General features: G+C 38.2%; 2 protein-coding genes across 3 annotated transcripts; one reads left to right on the top strand and one right to left on the bottom strand.

Moving 5' to 3' along the window:
* Nucleotides 1-296: 296 nt before the first annotated feature.
* Nucleotides 297-10,526, bottom strand: rab5ab (RAB5A, member RAS oncogene family, b). 2 transcript variants are annotated; one of them, XM_053487832.1, is made up of 6 exons: nucleotides 10,356-10,526; nucleotides 7,423-7,641; nucleotides 5,121-5,272; nucleotides 4,780-4,902; nucleotides 3,800-3,893; nucleotides 297-2,276 (listed from the first exon to the last, which is right to left on the bottom strand). In XM_053487832.1, the coding sequence occupies exons 2-6, from the start codon at nucleotides 7,589-7,591 to the stop codon at nucleotides 2,161-2,163; spliced, it is 654 nt and encodes a 217-aa protein (XP_053343807.1). In that variant the 5' UTR covers nucleotides 7,592-7,641; nucleotides 10,356-10,526; the 3' UTR covers nucleotides 297-2,160. The 2 variants fall into 2 exon arrangements, with proteins under 2 accessions (XP_053343807.1, XP_053343805.1); XM_053487830.1 differs by having other exon boundaries at nucleotides 10,368-10,526.
* Nucleotides 10,527-12,596: 2,070 nt separating this feature from the next.
* efhb (EF-hand domain family, member B) lies at nucleotides 12,597-20,614 on the top strand. Its single transcript, XM_053488260.1, has 13 exons — nucleotides 12,597-12,662; nucleotides 12,816-12,878; nucleotides 13,750-13,893; nucleotides 13,989-14,169; nucleotides 14,904-15,014; nucleotides 15,134-15,263; nucleotides 16,109-16,192; nucleotides 16,273-16,340; nucleotides 16,522-16,676; nucleotides 17,179-17,386; nucleotides 18,449-18,682; nucleotides 19,761-19,942; nucleotides 20,468-20,614. The coding sequence occupies exons 1-13, from the start codon at nucleotides 12,597-12,599 to the stop codon at nucleotides 20,612-20,614; spliced, it is 1,773 nt and encodes a 590-aa protein (XP_053344235.1).
* The last annotated feature ends 229 nt before the right edge of the window (nucleotides 20,615-20,843 follow it).

Here is a 20,843-nt window from a genome sequence, read left to right as displayed (position 1 = left end):
TAAAAGTGAGAAACTATCCTTCCTACTGTAAGTCCTACCTCATGAGATATACGAGAAGCCCCTTCTTAGCAAAAAGATCTGTGGAATGAGACGTCAAGTGTTTGCCCAATTTTAAAGAAGACTGCGCCCATGCAGAGGGCATCTATGAAAAACTTGTATCCTCAGCCCCTGTGGTTGTCGGATCAAAAGAATTGTTTAGTTTTGTTGCAACGGCACTGTCCATTTTTACTTTAAATAAGCAGACAAATCCAAGTGAGAGGTGATCCGAAGAAAATATCCACACCACATAAACAATATACAATTCACCCCCTTTATTGGAAATATTAACTAGTACCTGGACATTTAAAAAAAACAGTCAGTCCCTCAGTGTTAATGCTGTTACATCACTCAATCGTTTTCGGCTCTCAACTGGCTGCCAATATATATTACCTCAGCTACCTGCGGCAATTTAGCAGCGCTGCTAATCAAGCCCACTGTGGTCCATTTCAGCTCGATCACACTGCAGAGACACCAGGTAGGCATCATCTCATAATGACTTATTTAAAAATACAACTTATACTTTGTGCAACTTGATAGTATTTCAATAGAAAAAAAAAAAAAAAAAACATTTAGCATCTCAAAAGAAGCACTAGACAGACCATGGGTTAAATGTAAAGTTGATTTGTTAATAACACTACATACAAGGAAAAATAAGACAACCATCAAGACATTATTATTTGGCCAATTTGTGAAAAGAAAACTATTACGTAAAGGGAACTGTACAAAAAAAAAAGTGCATACATACGGTCCATCATGGCAAACAGTTCATATAGTAGTATTTAAAATGGAGATAGCAAGATATACCGGGTTTCTACCTTGACGTCGAAATTTTTCTACTACTGGGCACTAATGCCTTCATTGACCAGAATATATTCCAAAGATAAATCATTAAAGAGTCTTCAAAGCTTGTGTTTTTGTAGCTGTACTAAACTGCATCACAATAATGCACGTCAGCCATGCGCTATGAAGAATCATTTGTGACGTGTACTGAAAGAGAGACTGAGGGAACGGAGGCTTTCACTACTGTTCTTTAGTGTTAACGGAAGTAACACCAACTCCATCAACAGTAGTCCACACAGGAGGATAGAACGCAATCGCTACCCCATTTGTTCATCGAATCAGGTCCGACGATGAGATCAGACTGGGCTGCCCATACACAACAGTAACAGATTCACTGAGGCTGCCGTCAGCCACAAATACTTTAATCGTTTCAAAGAAGAGACAAGGTGGAAGTGGATTCTTAGACTCATCCATGAGCGCTTAAGTAGAATGATCATCATTCTCTACACAACAAATTGCTTGGACAAGCAGAGGTTTGATTTTACCTTCATTTTACATTTTTTTTTTTATATATATCTGAGCTGAATTTTAACTAAAAGTCAGCAAAGATGTTTGGGAATTAACTTCCCATTGACAAACTTTGCTTAGACACCAAAAAAAAAAAAAGAGTCTATATTACAAGTAGGTAGATTCACAAACTCTTGGATGCTTTACTAGTTATCGAGTTCTTTTTTTTTTTTTTTTAAGATGGAAAGTTTTTTTTTTTTTTTTTTTACCAGATCGACAGTCAAAACATGCAAAATACATCAGCTTCTTTTCACCATTCACATGTATTACGGTGATCATTTGTTTCCGACTGGTCAGACCTCCACAGTTGATTGATTTCTTTATTTCCCCCACTATGGCACCCAAACACACTGAAAGTTGCACGTACAGCTCAACTCAGCTGCAAATACAAGCATCCAACAGCCACCAAACCCAGCCAGGACATGCTACTGTGCTTCCACATCCTTAATACTACACTATAACCACACGCACGCACGCACGCACGCACACACGCACGATTAAGCTCACAATCTTTCTTTCTCATTCGACCTAATTAACTGTCCCCCTGTGTTAAGTTAAAAATGTGTATTTAGGCTTTGTAGTGATACATGCATCCATTATACTGAAGTACTTATATTTGCTTTAAAAAAAAAAAAAAAGGAAAAACAAAAAGTATTAGAAACAGAGCTATACAGAGTCTTTAGCAGTTACAGGGAGCGAGGTTTGGAAGGATGCGCCCCATGTCCAGAAGTGATGCAGAGTTAGTTGGGAGGTGAGAATGTGTGAGTTTGGTGGTTAGTTGCTGCAGCATGGCCCTTTGGCAGGCTGCGCTGTCTCTGCCAGGTCCACGCCTCGATTTCGTCCTGCGTTCGTTCCGGCCGCCTGTGGCTCGTTCTTGGGGAGTTTCTTCGCTGCAATAGAGAGAAAAAAAGTTAAGGAAAAAAAAAGATCCTATAGTATAAGCATACCTAAAATTTATAGATCTTGATCATGTGCAGCTTAATGCAGGTTCAGTTCTTTTTTTTATGCTGTATCGCCAAAAGTATTCGCTCGCCTGCCTTCACATGCATATGAACTTGACTTACATACAAACAATTCTTAATCCATAGGGTTTAATATGATGTTGGCCCCGCCCCTTTGCAGCTATAACAGCTTCAGATCTTCTGGGTTCCGATCGTCATATCGGAACTGGTGTAAGGTTGTTTTTTCAGGAGCTGGGCTTGGCCCCTTACTTCCAATGAAAGGAACCTCTTCACGCATCAGCATATGGCATTCAGCATCCAAAGACGTTTTGGAAAATTTAATGCTCCCAACTTTGTGGGAACAGTTTGGGGACGACCCCTACTTGTTTCACCATGCACATGAGTTTGGTGTGGAAGAACTTGACTGTCCTGCACAGTCGAGCAGTGACCTGACAACATCATCACCAAAACATATTACAACCTACAGATTAAGAATTGGATGTCACTCAAGAGCGAATATGCTTTGGCAATATAGTGTACATACTCTGATCAGCCATAAAAATAAAATCACTAGCTTAATATCCTGTAGGTCATTCTTGTGTCACCAATACAACCCCATGAGACCTCTAAAGGTGTGCTGTGGTATCTGGCAGCAGATCCTTTACGTCCTGTTGGAAGCTGCAAATTGGAGGTGATTTATGGATTAGACCTGATAGTCAAGGAGGATCCTAGAGATCCTAGATCAGACTAGGGAATTTGGAGTTCGAGGCAACATCTCAAACTCTTTGTCACGTTCCTTAAACTATTCCTAAATTATTCTAAAGTGGCCACTGACACTAGGGAATAGTTGGACTTCTTGGTAGGTGTTAGGTATCACAGTAACAACCGCTTTTATGGCAGGACTAAGGGTTTTTTAAGCAGAATGTTGTCTTGTGCCAACTATTGTTTAGGTACGTGAGGCACACGCACCCCCAATTATAGCCAGAAGTAACTTTTTCAGTTGACATGTTTCAATATATAAAGATAATCAATGTTATTCACTTCACCTGTTAGTGCTTTTAATGTTATGTCTGATCTGTGTACATCTAACAATTATTTAATAATTTTAGAAAGTATATTATATAAGCTTTAAGCAAATGAGCTGAATGTCTTTCATAACAGTAAAGTTTACAATTTCTTGTTTCTCTGTAATATCAAGCAAGAGCTTTGGGATTGTTTTTTTTTTTTCTCTTGGTAACATCACGTAAATGGAAAGGTAAAAAAAAAAAAAAGCTGGTGAGGAAATGACTATAATTGCAACAATGCAAGTGATAACAGGAACTGTCATGGGTACTCCACAGCAGAAATGGAACTACAAAAGTACTAGAAAGTGCAAAGTCATTTGATCTGCCTGCACTGCAGCACACACCCCGGTGTGCTATTCCACATTTGATAGCGTGTGCTGTTAAGAACCTGCAGATAACTGTACATACCGATGGCCATAAAAATCTCGTTCACGTTCATTGACGTCTTTGCTGACGTTTCCATGAAAAGCAAACTGTTGTCATCTGCGTAAGACTGTGCATCCTGCAAGCACAAGTACAAAAAAAACATCATACTACTGTACATACACATTAAACAAATCGATGCTCTTAATTCCACCCTGTATATACTTTAGTCATCAAATCCTAGCCATACAGTACGCTTAAATTAAGATTTTTAATTAGAACAAAGTGAAATATTAATAAAAAAGTCATAATGATATTGTGTTAACTATGTGATGAATCAGCTATGTGGAAGGAAAAAAAAATTTTTTTTTTAATTCTAATTTGTATGTCTAACAGGTAAATCTAACAAAAGGAAGAAAAAAAAATTACAATCCTGCTCAAAAGTTTGGGATCGCTTGCAAATGTCTGTTTTTGTTTAATTATTTAGTTTCTACATTCTCCAACAATACTGGGGGTTTCAAAACTATGAAATAACACATATGGAATTAGGTAATTGTGTAACACGACCAAAAACAACAGTCAGATGTTATTTTAAGACATAAAGGTCAGCTGATTCTGGATCAGTTTTTGCAGGAACACTAATGTCTTTGCAATACATTTGCAAATCCATGATGAAACTGGTGCTCATGAAGACCTTCGCTGAAAAGCAAGACCAAATCTTACCTCTGCTGCAGAGGAGAAGTTAGAGTTACCTGCCTCAGAAATCACTAATCAACAAACTCAGATTAGAGCCACTATAAAGGATTTACAGAGCAGAAGTAGCAGATACATCTCAATATTAACTGTTCAGAGGAGTTAAGTGTATATTTTGGACGGCTACAGCATTGTTTTACAGTGTAGAAAGAAATAAAAATCAGGAACGACCATGGTGTTAGAAAGTGATCCCAAACGTTTGAACGGTAGTGTAATTAATAAAGCCAAAAATTATGGTAAGTACGCAAGTGGAGGGAAAAAAAACTTCAAACCTCAAAGTCCAGTGCTCTCTTGTTGGCAAGATCTGCTTTGTTTCCAGCCAGAGCTATTACAATATTAGGACTGGCTTGCCGCTGAAGCTCTTTAACCCAATTCTTTGCACGTGCAAATGATTCCTGCAAAAAAAGAAAAATAAATAAAATGAAAAAAGAAGATGACATGAGATAGTATTTCCTGAACAATCATGCTACATTTCTATCCATTACTTGTGCATTCTGGAGTGCACTTTATGCCTCTGAGCCAGTCAATTACATAATAGTGTGATGTGTGAGTGATTTTGGGGGAAAAAAAGGAGGGTGGAACGACCTCTAGGTATGTTCAAGCACTGACTCACTTCATTTGTGATGTCGTACACCACGATGGCTGCCTGCGCCCCTCTGTAATACATCGGAGCCAAACTGTGGTAGCGCTCCTGACCGGCTGTGTCCCAGATCTCGAACTTCACTGTCGTGTCGTCCAAACATACCGTCTGAGTCAGGAATGCAGCTGGGGAGGAAGAAAAAAATATATAATAAATTAAAAAAGAGGTAGAGTCAGATTCCTGTGGATATTTTCCCAGTATATGAGCACCTACAGGCCACACACAGACAGCATCGTGTGTTTTCTTATAAATATTTACCTGATGGTGTTGAGCCTCAAAAACAGTATAACTGGTACTTATTGTAATCCTAGTACTCCATAATTATCCACCTCATGTGTAGTAAAGAAAAACTAATAATAATAATAACTTTTCTTAGGCATGCACTGACTGGAAGTATGAAAAATTATTGCTCGCTGTTGTTAATCCTATTAACTTATTTTTTAGCACAATATTGCACTCCGGTGCAAAAATCAATGTTTAAGCACTGCTACACCTAGAGATAACAACGACATGTGAGTTAGTACAGTCCCACTGCTTATATTTATATTTATACCCTCTACATTTTATACCCCTGCACTGTTATCTACGTTCATATCTATTAGTTAATTCACAGGTAGCTGTTTTACTTGGCTTGGTATAGGTACACAATTACACAAACCACAAAGCAAACAAAAATGCTCGCTAGTCAACGTGTGCAGCCAAAAACATCCTGGTTATGTGGTCATTATTCAAAAGCACAGCAGACAGATGGAAAAAAAAAATGGTGACCCAAGCATGGACGATAAATAAATTACTAACTAGTTTATAACATGCGGCATTTATTGTCAATAATTGTTTGTTGGTGCAAATATCCATAGTACCTTACGATTCCACAGCAAAGCTGTTCTGTAATTTGGCTCAATTTACCAGCTTGCTAATATCAAAAAAACAAAACAACATGCTGCAACACAAAATATCGGATATCAGAATGTCGAATGAACAGTCGTACTGCTGTCTCACAGCAATCAAACAGCCCTACGGCGCTTTCACACTAGGCACGGATGATTTTTACCATGCTCAGGAATGATTGCTCCTTCCTTCCCACTCCCAGACTGGCCAGCAATCAAATTTCTATTATTATTATTACTATTATTATCCATACGTATCCATGCGTACTTTCACTCTCCGATTCGGCAAGTGGCAGTGTGCACCTAGTTGGTTTGTAAGCTGCCAAAGAGAAGAAGAGAATGAGGACGTTGGTCTTCACGCTACGCCTAATATTGATATTTTGGGAAAAAAATGTAAAGACCAATGTTCTTGAGTGCCTTCCTACTTTATCAGCCATGCCTTTGTAGGTCAGAGGATGATTTTTGAAAATTGATGATGTCACACTCTAAACAGTGGTTCACTTCCGTTTTCACGTATGGTTTGCTTTCATATCTGATTCGATCTCTGCCTGAAAGTTTTCCATCAGACTTGGCCACAGCGCAAAAACGCTTGAGTTCTCACGGATCAAAATGAATCAGGCTTTGGGGTCGAATGTTCTTGGAAATGATCCCAGGGCCCTAATGTAAAAAAAAAAAAAAAAAAAGGGCACCTGGAGTTCTCCTGGAAGTGACTTGCTCGTTCTGTACCAAAGCATGGATAAAAGTGAAAAAATACAATAGGGCTCAATTAAAAAAAACTAAATACTTTGTGTGTCTGAAAAACCACTAGGGACATTTTAAGCAAAGATTTTGAGCAAAATAGGCAAAGAAAAACTATACAATATGTACAAAACATGAGGCCTGTGCATGTTGGTATGTTGTGACATTTTCACAAAAACTCACTCGTGTGTTTTAAATGCACTTGTGTCTTTAACATCTTTTCAGCATTTCAGTGTAACATTTGGTGAAAAAGCCAATACACTTCAACAGGAAATGGAAAAGGAAGCAGTGATTTTCACTTTGTGGGCTGATGTTAAAAAGAAGAGAATCTGTGGTCCTTTTAAGAAAAAAAATGGAGGAACTGATATATGTTAAACACCGGTTACACCTCCTACATCCCTGTTTGTTCAAGGATCATGGGGATTTGCAGTCTAGCACACAGCTCTCACGCATGCCTCGGTGTAAAAGGTGAGAAGGCATATTTGGCATCGAACACCTCTATCCATGACCCTGTTTTTTTTTTTTTATTATTTTGCTCCATGAGTGTGTCGTCAACCAGAAGCTGAGAGTACTCAAGAGAAAGGTTTACCTCTGTGACTCAAAAACAAACAAGTGTTACTTCCTCATTTCTCATGTAGGAGTGCTCTTACCTCCTATCGTGCTCTCCTGAAACTCATGGAACTGGCCTTTGACGAAGCGCAGCACCAGGCTGGACTTGCCGACTGCAGACTCGCCCAGCAGCACCAGTTTGAACTGACAGATTTTGTTGCTGGCTGCATTCGGCCCATTAGGTCTTGTAGCACCGCCTCTTCCTGCCATGACCCAGTCACCAGTCACCTGTTATGGACTTGAGTTGGAGCTCTTTAACTCTGAAGAAAAGGGAGGACGAAGCTTAGAGTTGATCATAACAGTGTTGTCACAGCTATAACATAAGTTACATCAATAACATAAGTTACATCAATAATCAAGAGCAATTGTTTTATTGCTTTATGTCAACATTAATACTATACTGCTTTTAGATAAGTTTGTCAATTTTGTTTCACATAATCTTAAATCCTCAAACGTCTCTGTTCCTCAAGAATTTTTATAACTGTGAATAATCACAATGTTTTTTTTATTAAAAATATTTTTTTAAAGTATTGCAGATATGTGACTCATTATTACTCACGGAACATTTGTTTAATTATGTATCTACTCTGTCCTATTTTATCTCCTTTCATTTGTTAAATATTAGATTATTGTAATAAATATGAAGCATTCTGTGCACTTTTAAAACAAAAGGCACTCTCAGTGCAACTCAATGTTTTGCTATTCTCATATCTTGGTATAGTATATCATACTGCAGGATGTTATCGTGGTTCTTAGAAAAAAAGACGGCTTCAACACTGATTGGGGTATGTATATTATGTATTACTGAGTACTCGGAGCCCGCTGCATACCTGACTATCATGTACACCCTGTCTGTTACCTAATAAACTGGCGCTACTGTGACACTCACACAGACACACAGATTGTGTTATTAATTACTTGCCAACAAGAAGTAATAAGGACCAGAGGAACTGGTCTATCCACCATATGTCTATATGCTTTAATAGTGTATCTGAGCCTAAATTAGTCATTAATAACAATAATTACCCTTTTAAAAGAGACGTTGACACTCGTTCTGGCAGATTTTAGACTGCTTTTAGCAACTAAATAAATAAATAAATAGAGTAAAAAACAGATCTAGTGACAAATCACCAGCTGAAAACACTAAGGTGTTGTGTATGTAAGGCTTGCATCTGAAGGTCCCAAGGTTTGATATTTTATACTAATTAGTTTTGTATTTTAGACCATTTTAATGGATTTCTTTTTATGAAAAAAAGACCCTTGTGGCAAGCAAGGTAACTTTTTAAGCAACCAATAAATGTTAAAAACGTCCAATCACTAATGACCACTGTTCCAAACAACCAATCACTGTTTATAACAATCAGGCACTCAGATCATCACTGTTTCAATCAATCACGCATCACTACTGTTTTAAACTATCAATCACAATGAATAACCAATCATTGTTCCAAACCGGCCTATCACTTTAGTCATCATTTTAATAATATCTACATGATACATAGAGTAATTGTGGCAAGATTGGACGAACCTTCAAATTCAATGTTTTTATTTTGCAATCTATTTTCTATTTTCATTGTAGAACAATACTGTAAATATCAAAACTACGATAAGACACATAGGGCACTAAATAATTAACATCAACAACAGTCAGTTGTTATTGTAAGAAACAAAGGTCAGCTGTTCTGGAACAGTTTTTGTAAAAGGCAGGAGTTCATTTAGAGTTACCGGTCTCAGAAATCACCTATTACCAACCAGCACCTCAGATTAAAGTCATTATGAAGGCTTTACAGAGCATCAATAGCAGACACATCTCAATATATAATATCTAATTGTTTAAATGAGATTACAGCATATTTTGGATGCCTATGGTGTTGTTTTACAATGTAGAAAGAAATAATAAATCAGGACCAAAACAACAACTAACAAGATGTAATTTGGTATACCAGTAAAACTCCATTTTTATTCGTGCCTTTAAAATAATATCATCCTTTCACCTACCAGATTGTGTGATACGCACATAATAACCACGACGTCTCATGTAATATAGCTAAAACGCCTTATGACGTCATTCAGCTTCGTATGGGAAGATTTCTAATGACGTAACAGGGGTGAAATACGTGTCACTTCCGTGGTGACGTAGTAGCTCTTCAACTTCAGCTAGTCAGGTTTATTTAGGGTTAAAAAAAAGGTTTATTTAGGGTTAAGTTTATTTATGATGGAAACAGTGATGTGTGTGTGTGTGTGTGTGTGTGTGTGTGGGAGAGAAAGTGAGAGAGAGAGATTCGGTTGCAAATAGAAGACGCACGCGCTCATAATTACGTAGTTTTATTTTATTTTTTTTGGATATATAACGTAAAATAACATTATATAACGACTAAACACCTGATATATTTGCATACAATAGGTGTTTATTTACATTCAGTGGTGATTATATCAGTGCTAGCTCGCCGTTGTTTTCCTCAGGCCAGCGTTTGTTTTGATGTCATCATTAGCATACTAGCTAACTATCGAGCTAGCTAACTAGCTAACACTGGTCAACTTGTCAACAAATAAAACAGCGCATTGTGTCAGCATTATGCGTTTATACTCGTAGATGTGGGTTTATATTTAAAATAATCCCGAATACCTGGATGAAATACAGTTTGTTGACTTTCCTAGCTAGCAAACAAGAGCTAGCATCAATGCTAGCTGCGTAAGCTTCCTGGCGACAAATTTTGCCCGAAATTCGCGTTAGACATTTAGAAATAATTCCACCTAGAATTTTTTTCTCTCACATCCAGAAAGTTTAACTAAATACAAGTAGATAAAATACGCGACAGCCCCCAATATTGTGTTTTTTTTAGGCGACGACATGCTAGTAATGCTAATCATGCTAACTAGCTGCCGGCTAGTTAAAAAAAGCGAAAGCTCCAAGCTGAGCCATGATGAAGCTAAAAACATGACACCACACACGTACATATAAGAAAGAGCTCACCGCATGAAGTACCTGGTTTCTAAACCCAAACAGCAGGAGTGTGTTTCACCGGCGCTTCAGGATCACGTTATAGCGAGAAACAGAAAACAAGTGTAAAATTCCTTCCTCGTTTCTTTCTTTTTCCTTTTTTTTGCGCAACTTCCCCCGCAGATCTGCCTGACAGCTCGGATGACTGGAACTGACACTGTGTGACGTAGTAGAGACCATCAGCCAATCAAAACACAGCCTCTCAGCCTTTTTTTTAATTGGCTTATAACTTTTTTTGACCCGCCCATTATGAACAAAAAGTATAATAGGCTTTTTCTTAGACATTGCTGATATATATGATAACTAAAAGTTTGTGGAATGACCATATCATCACCCTCGCTCATTGTCCATACCGCTTTATCCCACACACTCACACCAAACTGCATGTCTTGGAGTGTGGGAGAAAATGAACAAAGCACAGAGAGAAAATGCAAATCCCATGCACACAGACCAGAGGTGGCAATCGAACCCGGACCCTAAAGGAGCAAGGCAACAGTCGTAACCACTAAACCACCGTACCACCCCCGCTCACCACAGTCAAACTATTACCAGCCTGAAGTGACTTGTAGCACAGATCTGACTCACTCTCACTCATCGTTTATTCTGCGTCACCCGTATACAGGGTCAATAAAGGTGTTGAAGTGACATTTCACTCCCTAATGGTAATGTGGACGCAGCTTTTCATATGTAGCCCTAGATCAGATACATATCTGATTAGCGATCATATGACTTGGATGAGAACACAACCATTTTTTGAAATGAATGAGTGGTCACAAACTCATGTCATGTTTTAGGCCACATACGGTAGTGTGAGCAAGACATATCGATTTTTTTTAGACGTATAGATTTTAACATGTATGATGCGTCCACATTAAGTGCACAATAATATAGAAAGTCATTATATGATGTAGATGTACAGTACAAGGTCTCTTCAATGAAACTAAGAAGCCCAACCCATGACAGTATTAGCATGATAGCCCCTTTGTGCACAAGGCTAGCTCTGTGAAGTTTGTAGTGAAAAAAAAACTCCTGCACAAAGCTTCGATCACAGTCCCTGACCTCCCTAATGCTGAATAAACACAAATCCCCACAGACATGCGTTAAGAGCTAGTAAAAAGCCTTTCCAGAAGAATGGAGATCGTTTACCCTAAGGGGAATAAATCTGGAAAGGGATGTTCAAGGAGGACATGGCGTCTAACGACCTTTGGCCATATAATAAAAGTATAAAGCTTTTTCATGTATTTTGAAGCTTTTTTTTAATGTACATGCAGTAATTCATGTCCAGCTAAGTGACACTGTGAACAAGCCGGGAATAGATCCTGGACTGGGACATCAGCTCCTCACAGGACATCATGTACGCTACTCTGGGGTATAACATTTAGATAATTACTGAAATTAATTGGTGCAGCAATGTATGCAGTCCATGACATTCGCACATTTTTGGGCCATTAAAGGAGTTCCTGGGAGTCCAGCGTTTCAGACATGTAACAGGCAGTACTGGGAAAACATTCCACCTCGATGGTATCCCAGCACTAGTGAAACACTGGGATAACTGCATTAATGTAGCAGGGGATTATATAGACAAATAAAATTATTTTTTACTCTCATAGCTGTGTTCTGTTACTGTGTGCAATCGAAAGTCCCAGTTTGACTTGAACGCCCATTGTAAAAAAAAAATATAATAATACAATATATAAAACTGTTGGTTACTGTATAGCATAATGTAGGCTAGTTTACTTAATTAACAGAAATGTTCTGTAAATATAAGAATATAGAAAAAAACACAATGCATTTTATTTTAAACAGTTAAAAACAATAATAAAAAGTAGTACATTAAATAATTGAATTGTATATTTTATATCCATTTTATGTAATATATTTGGATTCATTTCTTTGGCATATTACATTTTTAATTATACATATAAATTTTTTTTCATTCCGCACAAAATATTCCATGCAAAAAAAAAAAAAGATTTGAGAGAAATAATGTTCACGGATTTTTTATTCACAATTGAATAGCCTGAGCTTTATCTTAGCAGCCTTTGCCGTCAGCCAATCACACTACACTTTCTAAACATCCTCATTACTATTCATGCTGCCTTATTAATATTCATGACCTTCTTTTCTTCTGCATCCGTCGCTAAGAAACAGCAGGTAAACGTTCAGAGTGAAAAACAAGAAAGTCAGCGTTATCCAGGGATACCCATGTACACAATGCCGGTCTTCGAGAGGACAACGAGGGCCTGGAGACGAAGGGACACTTTCCCAAATATTAAAGCGGTAATTTTTTATCAGAGAGGTTTCGGATAACTTCTATTGTGACCTGGTAGAAATAATGTGTTTTATAAGCTTGATCATGTTCTGTAGGATATTAAGCAATTAAAATTCCATGTGACATACTGTACAGTATGTGTATTTCTTCCCTGGGAAAAGGCAGGGAAAGTTCTACCACAAGGAGACAAGGCAGGGGCATGTCTGCAGGAAGTAACACCAGCGGTGAGTTTTAAATAGTTTGCTTGCTTTGTGGTTTTATAGCCTTCATGTCATCCTGGCCGTAGATGAGGAAATAGTTAAACGCACATGCTAAAGTTTGATATGATACAAGACAAAATAGATATATTTAATATCATTATATCCATATCACTACAGAGAGTTTGTATAGCTATACATATACCGCACTTCACGGTAACACATACAAATTTTAGTTCATTCCAAAATTCAACAGATGATGATGTACATTTTTTTAAAATGCACTTATGAGTGTGCTATTAAATTCCACTAGGACGAAGTCGCAGGCACATCTAGTCCTACATCCAGTATATCACTGCAGCATTACTTAGTTATCATAGCTGATACTGAAGGTGTTGAAGTGACATTTCACCACTCATTTATTCCACTTTGTGGTTTTAAAACGTTGATGTTACTCTACCGGACTTAAAACGATGCGTCAATCAATATTGTGAGTTGGTATTGGTGTGAACAGTCCTTCCATCTTGGTGCACCCACTGCGGTCTCTTCCTGGCAGAGTTATGTTTAGTGGTTTTATGGCAATTCACACCTCCAGACCTCAAAGTCACGCCAACCTCACAACATCATCCGTGTGAAGAGGCACAGTGAGAAAATGCTGGGGAATTTCCCCCATTCAGTCAAACTGTCAGTAGCAGTCCCTCAGTTGGAAGGCTACATGTCTTCACACATGGTTAAGAAATGTTTTTCTGAATTGTATCAGCCCCACGAGAATCCTCAAAGGGAGATCCTTGTGCGCATGTTCTAAAAAGCTTTTCTTTAAGGTGACACAGAGCAGAATAGTAGTGTGATTTGAAATCCTTGTGAACAACCGGACTCCTAATCATCTGTGTCTCTGTAGCCTGAGACGCCCCCTGTGGTTAGGAAGTTCCTCAGGAGTTCGTATCCTGAGCCGGGGAGCATCCGTGTGTTCTTCGGGAAAGCAAACGACCCTGATGTTGCCGGCACTCTGGTGCATGGAATAACCACTAGGACGTCTATCGATGTAAATATTTCCATATGCCCTAATTGTATCAGTAATAGCTCTGAGAATGATTTGTTTATTAAACGTGTTTCTGATTATTTTGCTTTTTTTTATAGGCTGGATCTGTGATCAATCCGCCACCTAAGACCCGCTACCAAGAGAAGCTGCGAGAGCTTAATGAGGCCATTTATGGCAGCAGACAGAAAGCTCCATTTGGAAGGTCTCAAGTTATGGGTCCTGGACTTCCAAATGGTCTTGATCCTGAAAAAACAACTTTTGGTGTTAAAGTACTTCATTGTAAGATCCACAAAAAAACATTTAATATTTTGTTTGGTTTATTATTACCTTTTCAACCATTTTTAGTCAGTGGTCACCCAATAGCTGGTAGCAATCAGGCAGAACGAGTACATGTCTCACAAGCCACAGTATGCCACAAATCTTATGCAGAATGAGCCCATTGCAGGTTACCATTCCAACCAAGCAGAAGATACTCCTGATTACAAATGTTTAATTAGTTGGTCTTGGCGTTCAACACACTATCAGGTGTGGCTTCTGCTTAGTTGGAATGAAACCTTTCACTGGCACATTCTGGATAAGATTTGACACCATTGTCCTAGAAGGTGGTGAGTTCAAATTTCAAAGTCATAATCTGTCTCGTTTGTAAGCTGCTTCGGATAAAAGCATCATCCAAATGGTAGGACACCCCTGCACTAGCAAAAGCTTGAGGCCTGCTTGTGAGATGACCTCTCGCTCTGCCTGGTTGCAACCAGCTATTGGGTGACCACTGACCAAAAGTACAGTATAGAGTGAGGGAGATAAAAGAGAGAAATAAACATGTTATAAAATCACTGGATGTTGAGCATTTTAACTTAGATTTGGGTTTTTGAGATTTCATTTATACAGTATGTATATTTTTACTAAGATAGGCATTTAATAAAAACAGTTATAGAATTGAAATGGATACTAATAAATAATTGAAAAAGATGACTAATTTCACTGGCTGTTCTTATTATTACTTTTAATTTGGGCAGCTTTAAATGCTGGCGATATCATCAATCCACCAAAAACTGCAGAGCAGGTGGAACAAGAAGCGCAGCGCAGACATGAGCAATACATCCGTTCACACAGTTCCTACTTTGTTGGTAAGTAAGTTAAAAAGTATGATGTATATCCATGTCGTCATATGTGCAATGGTAATGGTAATGGTACACAACTGGTGACTGGAGTGACTTTATCCCTTACGTCTTACTTGCTATCTCAGGTGAGCGTGTGAACAGAAAGTACGACTCGAGGAGCTACAGAAAGGACAGCACGTTTGGTGTGGCCACTCCACATCGCAGTGACGGACACAATGCCAGAAAGTCTCTCCAATGGCTCGGCGATACACAAGCGTAAGCCTGATTTAGATTATTCTGCACAGAGTGTTGTAGCATTGGCATTACAAAACCAAAGAGAAGCAAAGAAACTTAAAATCTAATTGGGTACATGTGAGGTAAAAAGAAAATTGTGCAAATTTTATGATTGCATAAAATTTCTTTTTTAAAGTATAAGTCAGTGGTTCCTAACTCTTTTTCTAAAGGACCCCCTGCTCTGCATATTTTAGTGTTTTCTCAGTTCGCAGCACGACTGATTTAACTAATTAGGTGATTATTAGACTTCACTGAATAGAACTGAATAAGGTAGAGCAGGGAAAGTGTGTAGGGGCGAGGTCGTCCAGGACCAGGGTTGGTCATATTACAGTTACACTATAATAATAATGATAATAATAATAATATTGCATATAGCAGCCCAGTCGCTCAGTGGTTAGCACTGTTGTCTTCCACATCCAGGGTCCGGGTGCGATTTCCGCCTCAGGGTCTGTGTGCATGGAGTTTGCATGTTGTGTTTGGTGGGTTTCCTCCAATTACTCTGGTTTGCTCCCACATTCCAAAGACATGCAGATTAGGCTAATTGGCGTTCCAAAATTGCTCGTAGTGTGTGAACGCGCATGTGAATACTGACCGGAGGTCCTACCACGGTTTTAAAAGAGGAGCCCTAGTTGGACTACAGAGGTTCCTAGATGGATGGAGGTTGTCATATTGTATACAAATAAGATGTACCTGTTATAGCAGTCATTTTTTTTTCTACAAGGAGTCATGGGTAATTATTATTCATATAATATTCTATTTACTAATGATGCATTTACCAGACATATTAAAAATAACCAGAAAATAAAAACAAACTTCTTAAACCGAAGGAACTACAGTGCAAAATTTGTCTCGAAGCGATGTGACGACTTCAGAGAGAGGACGCAGTCGCAAATCGGCAAAGTCCATGACCCGTAAGTCCTAATTGCTGTAGATGCTGCATACATTATCCTCAGTTGAAGGACAAACGTTAATCTGTTTTGATCTGTTTTAGAATCGCAGACACCTTGAGGGTTCCGGCTGATCACACATTCGGAGTGTTGCTCCATCGTGATGACTTTGGTAATTTGAACAGAATTTGAATAGAGGGGTAGATAATGGACGTCTTTATCCAGGGCTTTGGGTTGAGCCCATCCCTCAGGCACCTGGAGTAAAAAGATAAAATGCTCGTGTTTTAAAGAGAGTGAACTAGATATTGTCAGAGCATTCTCCATATCAGGAATGGATTCCTTGCGTCCCCTAGGTGCAGCAGACATCCTGCATGCCACACCACCTTCAGAACAAAGGAAAGGACAGGACAGATGTCAAGCTAAGGTCAACGTCATACGACAGCACCTGAAGAAGGCCAACTTCCACAACTTCCCCTCTTTGCTGCAAGCATTCAGACACTACGATAAGGTCAAAAGCTTATTATTATAAATTTACTGGTTACGCAGAGCTTCAAACGTGCCTAAGAAACTGTCCAGTGTATATAGCATGCTAGAGAAACCCATCCAGATGTTAAACATCAAAAGCAAAAACAGAATTACTTACAATACATAGAAATTCTAGTGTATTATGTAAAAAATGGAAGTTCGTGTTGTACTGTGTTAGAATGTCAGTTTCATTGCTATTAGCTATTAGCATAACCACTTTATTCGTATACACACACTTGCATGTTTAAGATTATACTACAATCTGAAACCATCCCCCGTTTGCCATTATTTCTTAACTAGCATTGTTACTAGCATTTTAATGATCACTAACTTGCTAACTAGCTTTACTTTCGCATTCGCATTAGCATTAGTGGTGTTTTTAAGCATTATCCCAATGCTGCGGTTTTAAGCTAAGCACAGCTTTGCTGCCTTTTAATAATTAATGTTTCAATTTTCTTGAATATCCTCCTTTGTTCCTGGTGTAGAAACGCCAGGGAAGTATCGATAAAGAAGACCTGCGGGATGTGTGCCGCGAGTTTAACCTCGACCTTAGCACAGACATTCTGGATGACCTCATGGACTACTGCGACACTGATAAAGACGGGTTAATCAACTTTCTGGAATTTGCAAATTTCCTTAATTGGAAGGATAAAATGCCAATCAGTCGAGCAGAGCAAAGAATTTTAACAAGAGGTGAGATCAATGGCTGTTTTAGAGTTAATACAGTTTATAGTTTAGATATAACTATAAACTTCTAAGTACATAATTAGAAGCACTGATTATATTGGAGTGCTGATGACCGTACATTTGACAGATGATGGAAGTTCGGTATCTCTTGTTGTGTTGTCAAGTTGGACATGACAAACTCGATTCACTATTATTATATCATCAATGAGATCTTGTACTGTATGTAGATATAACCCTAATATTTTTATTTGCAAACTATTAAAAGCTATTCAAAATCTGTAAAATAAATATTTTATTATGCCTTTAATCTTCTGCTCAGCTTTCTGGCAAAGCACATTTTAAAACACTATAGCTTATTAAAATATGTATCCAACTTACCCTGATTGTGCCATTTCTACTGTTCGGTTGAGGCATGCAATGCTTTAAAAATACATTAGATGTCACTGTGTCTTTAAGTAGTATTAATTTCCAACTTTTTTTTTTTTTTTGTAGCATCCTAATGGATGTAATGCCCAGGATCATTTATGCTGTTGTGCATCATATATTAATTTTTGCTTATTTTTATTTGTACTTTTACCATGAAGCGACATCTCAACCATTTGGATGAGGGATATACTGGGATTTGTTAAATTGTATCTTAACAAGTAAAAATATCTTAAATATAGTTAAATTTATCGACACTTTCATAAAATAGGATTTTATAGCATTACAATTATGATGCTTATTAATAATTAGATTTTACAAAAATTTCAAACAAACAATTTTTTTTTCTATTGGCAGATAATTTGAATAGTTTTTAGGAATTTCTTTCCTGAAGGAAGCTAAAGTCCCTGCCAATAGAACAATAAAATTTTGGTAGAAAATATAATTAATAATCTTATATTTGGTTTGTGGTAAACTCATTTTAAAGAATGCAAGATTTGGCTATACAGTGTGTATACTGTATGTGTGCGTATATGTAGTACAGCTTTTATCAATAAAATTTTAAGTTTTTTTAAAGGTCAAAACATTCAGGTTCTTTTGACCTGAACAGAACCTGAGGGTTTAAGCTTTCGTCCGATCTTTCAGAGCAGAAACCCAGCACGGCCCCGGCTGTCAGCGTGAGAGCTGAGGTGCAAGAAGCAGACACAGAGGTGCCAGCTGAAAGTGAAACTCTGGTCAAGAATGAAGACCTGGAACCTATAAGGGTGGGGAGCACACTGAAAACCCCGAAAACGCTGTGCAGAACCCGGGCAGAACCAGGGCGCTTCATCACCTCTTCGTCTGTCAACTGCAGTGTCGTGGGTGAGCGTGGTGCTAATGGTGAGTCATATTACAACCAGCATCTCAAACCTGCGGGTCAAACGTTTAGAGTCACGGGTAAACCGATAAACTGAGTTAATTATTAACTCACATTTACAAGTGCAGCGTATACCAGCAACATTAGTAATTAACAGGCTCATAAGGCTCCAAGGGCAGACATACTGTACATTACATTACATTACAGTGCAAAAGTTTTAAAATTACAATATTTAGTGTGTATGCATAAATATATCTTTAATATGGTTAGTATCATTAAGTTATATAAACATTTTATTGTTATACTATTTAAATAGATAACCTCACTGGCCACTTTATTAGGGACACCTAGACAGTTGCACATCCATGCAGTTATTAAATCTGCCATCATGTGCCATCAGACATCAGAATGGAGAAAGATGTGACCTCAGTGTCTTCGACTGTGGCGTAGCTGTCGGTGCCCAGTGACCCTGTCCGAGTATTTCAAAAACAGATTTTTATATCCAGTACACAGACTCACAGCATGGCACAGAGGAGGAAAAACATGCAGTAAGCAGCAGTTCTACAGGCAGAGAAGCCTTGTTATTGAGAGAGAGGAATGGCAAGACTGGTAACTTTAATAATGTCTCTCAAGCAAGGTGAGCAGAAAAGCATCTCGGAAACAAACAATATGTTGAGCTATAACAGGAGAAGACCATTTAGGATTACATGAAAACAGTAGATTATTGAGATATACATAGAAAATTCATCCCAAAACACTCTTATTCTCTATACCACTTATCCTGTACAGGGTCACGGGAGGCCTGGAGCTCATGCTGGGTGCGGTGCCAATCTACTGCAGGGCACACACGCATACACACATTCATACACTACAGTTAATTTAGAAACACCAATAAGCCTAATCTGCATGTCTTTGGTCTGTGGGAGGAAACCAGAGTACCCAGAGGAAACCTTCTAGCACAGGGAGAGCATGCAAACCCCACACACACAAACCCGAGCCTTATGCAGTACAGCTGCGGAAAACTGTAACAATGTTTCTGATGTATAAAAGAGATACACGTCTATAATGTTTTTATCTTTTTTCTTTTTTTGTGTTCTGCAGATTATCGGATATATGGCGTTCCGTCAGTGCGTACAGATTTAGCTGCCCCGCGTATCAAACGCATCAGTGACCGAACAAACTATGGTGAAGAGGGCACAGCGTATGAACTGCTGTGTCCCACGCTGTACTCGCTGTTCGGGGTGCACGAGAGACATTTCTTCTGCCCTCGCACCAAGGACGAGGTGGGACGACAGGGGTTATTAAGTGAACACATAATTATATAAGATACATAAATGCTTTATTCTTCTCAAATATACAGTACATATGGAAATCGGTGTAACGGAGAGATTTGTTAGCACAAGGCAAAAGATTTTGTAAAAAAAAATAAAATCAGGAAGCATAAGCATTATTTATATATGAGTGATTTGTGATGTAACAAAATCAGCTTCAAGAATTTGGAAATGCACGTTTGTGTAAATTCACAAATTCTGGCTTTTGTGTTGATGGTAAAGCTGTGGAATGCTACTGTTTAATTATATTTTATGAACAATAATTGATTCACTATCAAATAATTTTTTAAAAATGTATAAAAATTTAATGTTCAGTCAAAATGTGTGGGTAATTTTAAAGTTGCTTCTCTTCATATTTAACACACACCAAGCATCAGGCTGATCTATGAGCTTAGGGTTATAATAATAATAATAATAATAATACATTTAAATTTCTGTTTATGTTTCAACATGATCCATTTCCTTTTCCTGTTTCAGATGAAGCAGATTTTCCGGAACGCCGGCCCACGTATTCCCGATCAGACGTTTGAAGAGGCTTGGAGCTCGGCTTCCCGGAGTCACCCAACCGGGGAAGTGTGTGTGGAGAGTTTTCGGAAAGTCCTCAGTGACCTTCAGGCAAATTAGAAATCGATGTGTTTTGTTCACTTTTATATATTTGAAATTAAATGAAATGGGAATGCAATGATTAACTAAGTTAAAATATTACATTAATCTAATTCTTGTTCGTATTATGTAGTAATATTACATATTGGTATTTGACGTATCGCTCTGCTAAAGTGTTTAACTCAGTTCGGCAATTTTTACGATTTTTTTGGTCAGTACAAAAGTGGCTTGCTGTAGCTTTGACCTGCTT

The sequence above is a fragment of the Clarias gariepinus genome, chromosome 26, assembly GCF_024256425.1.
Source record: "Clarias gariepinus isolate MV-2021 ecotype Netherlands chromosome 26, CGAR_prim_01v2, whole genome shotgun sequence".
Taxonomy (NCBI): domain Eukaryota; kingdom Metazoa; phylum Chordata; class Actinopteri; order Siluriformes; family Clariidae; genus Clarias; species Clarias gariepinus.
Note: the sequence above shows the minus strand (reverse complement) of the source record. Positions and strands in the feature narration are given on the sequence as shown.

What these genes read in the sequence shown, in the direction of transcription:
- efhb (XM_053488260.1), top strand. Translation starts at nt 12,597, where the DNA reads ATGCCGGTCTTCGAGAGGACAACGAGGGCCTGGAGACGAAGGGACACT. An exon ending in CTTTCCCAAATATTAAAGCG is followed by an intron (nt 12,663 to 12,815) that starts GTAATTTTTTAT and finishes CCCTGGGAAAAG; the next exon opens with GCAGGGAAAGTTCTACCACA. An exon ending in GCCCTCGCACCAAGGACGAG is followed by an intron (nt 19,943 to 20,467) that starts GTGGGACGACAG and finishes TTCCTGTTTCAG; the next exon opens with ATGAAGCAGATTTTCCGGAA.
- rab5ab (XM_053487832.1), bottom strand. Translation starts at nt 7,591, where the DNA reads ATGGCAGGAAGAGGCGGTGCTACAAGACCTAATGGGCCGAATGCAGCC. An exon ending in AGAGAGCACTGGACTTTGAG is followed by an intron (nt 3,894 to 4,779) that starts GTTTGAAGTTTT and finishes TTGTGCTTGCAG; the next exon opens with GATGCACAGTCTTACGCAGA. An exon ending in CGAGATTTTTATGGCCATCG is followed by an intron (nt 2,277 to 3,799) that starts GTATGTACAGTT and finishes TCTCTATTGCAG; the next exon opens with CGAAGAAACTCCCCAAGAAC.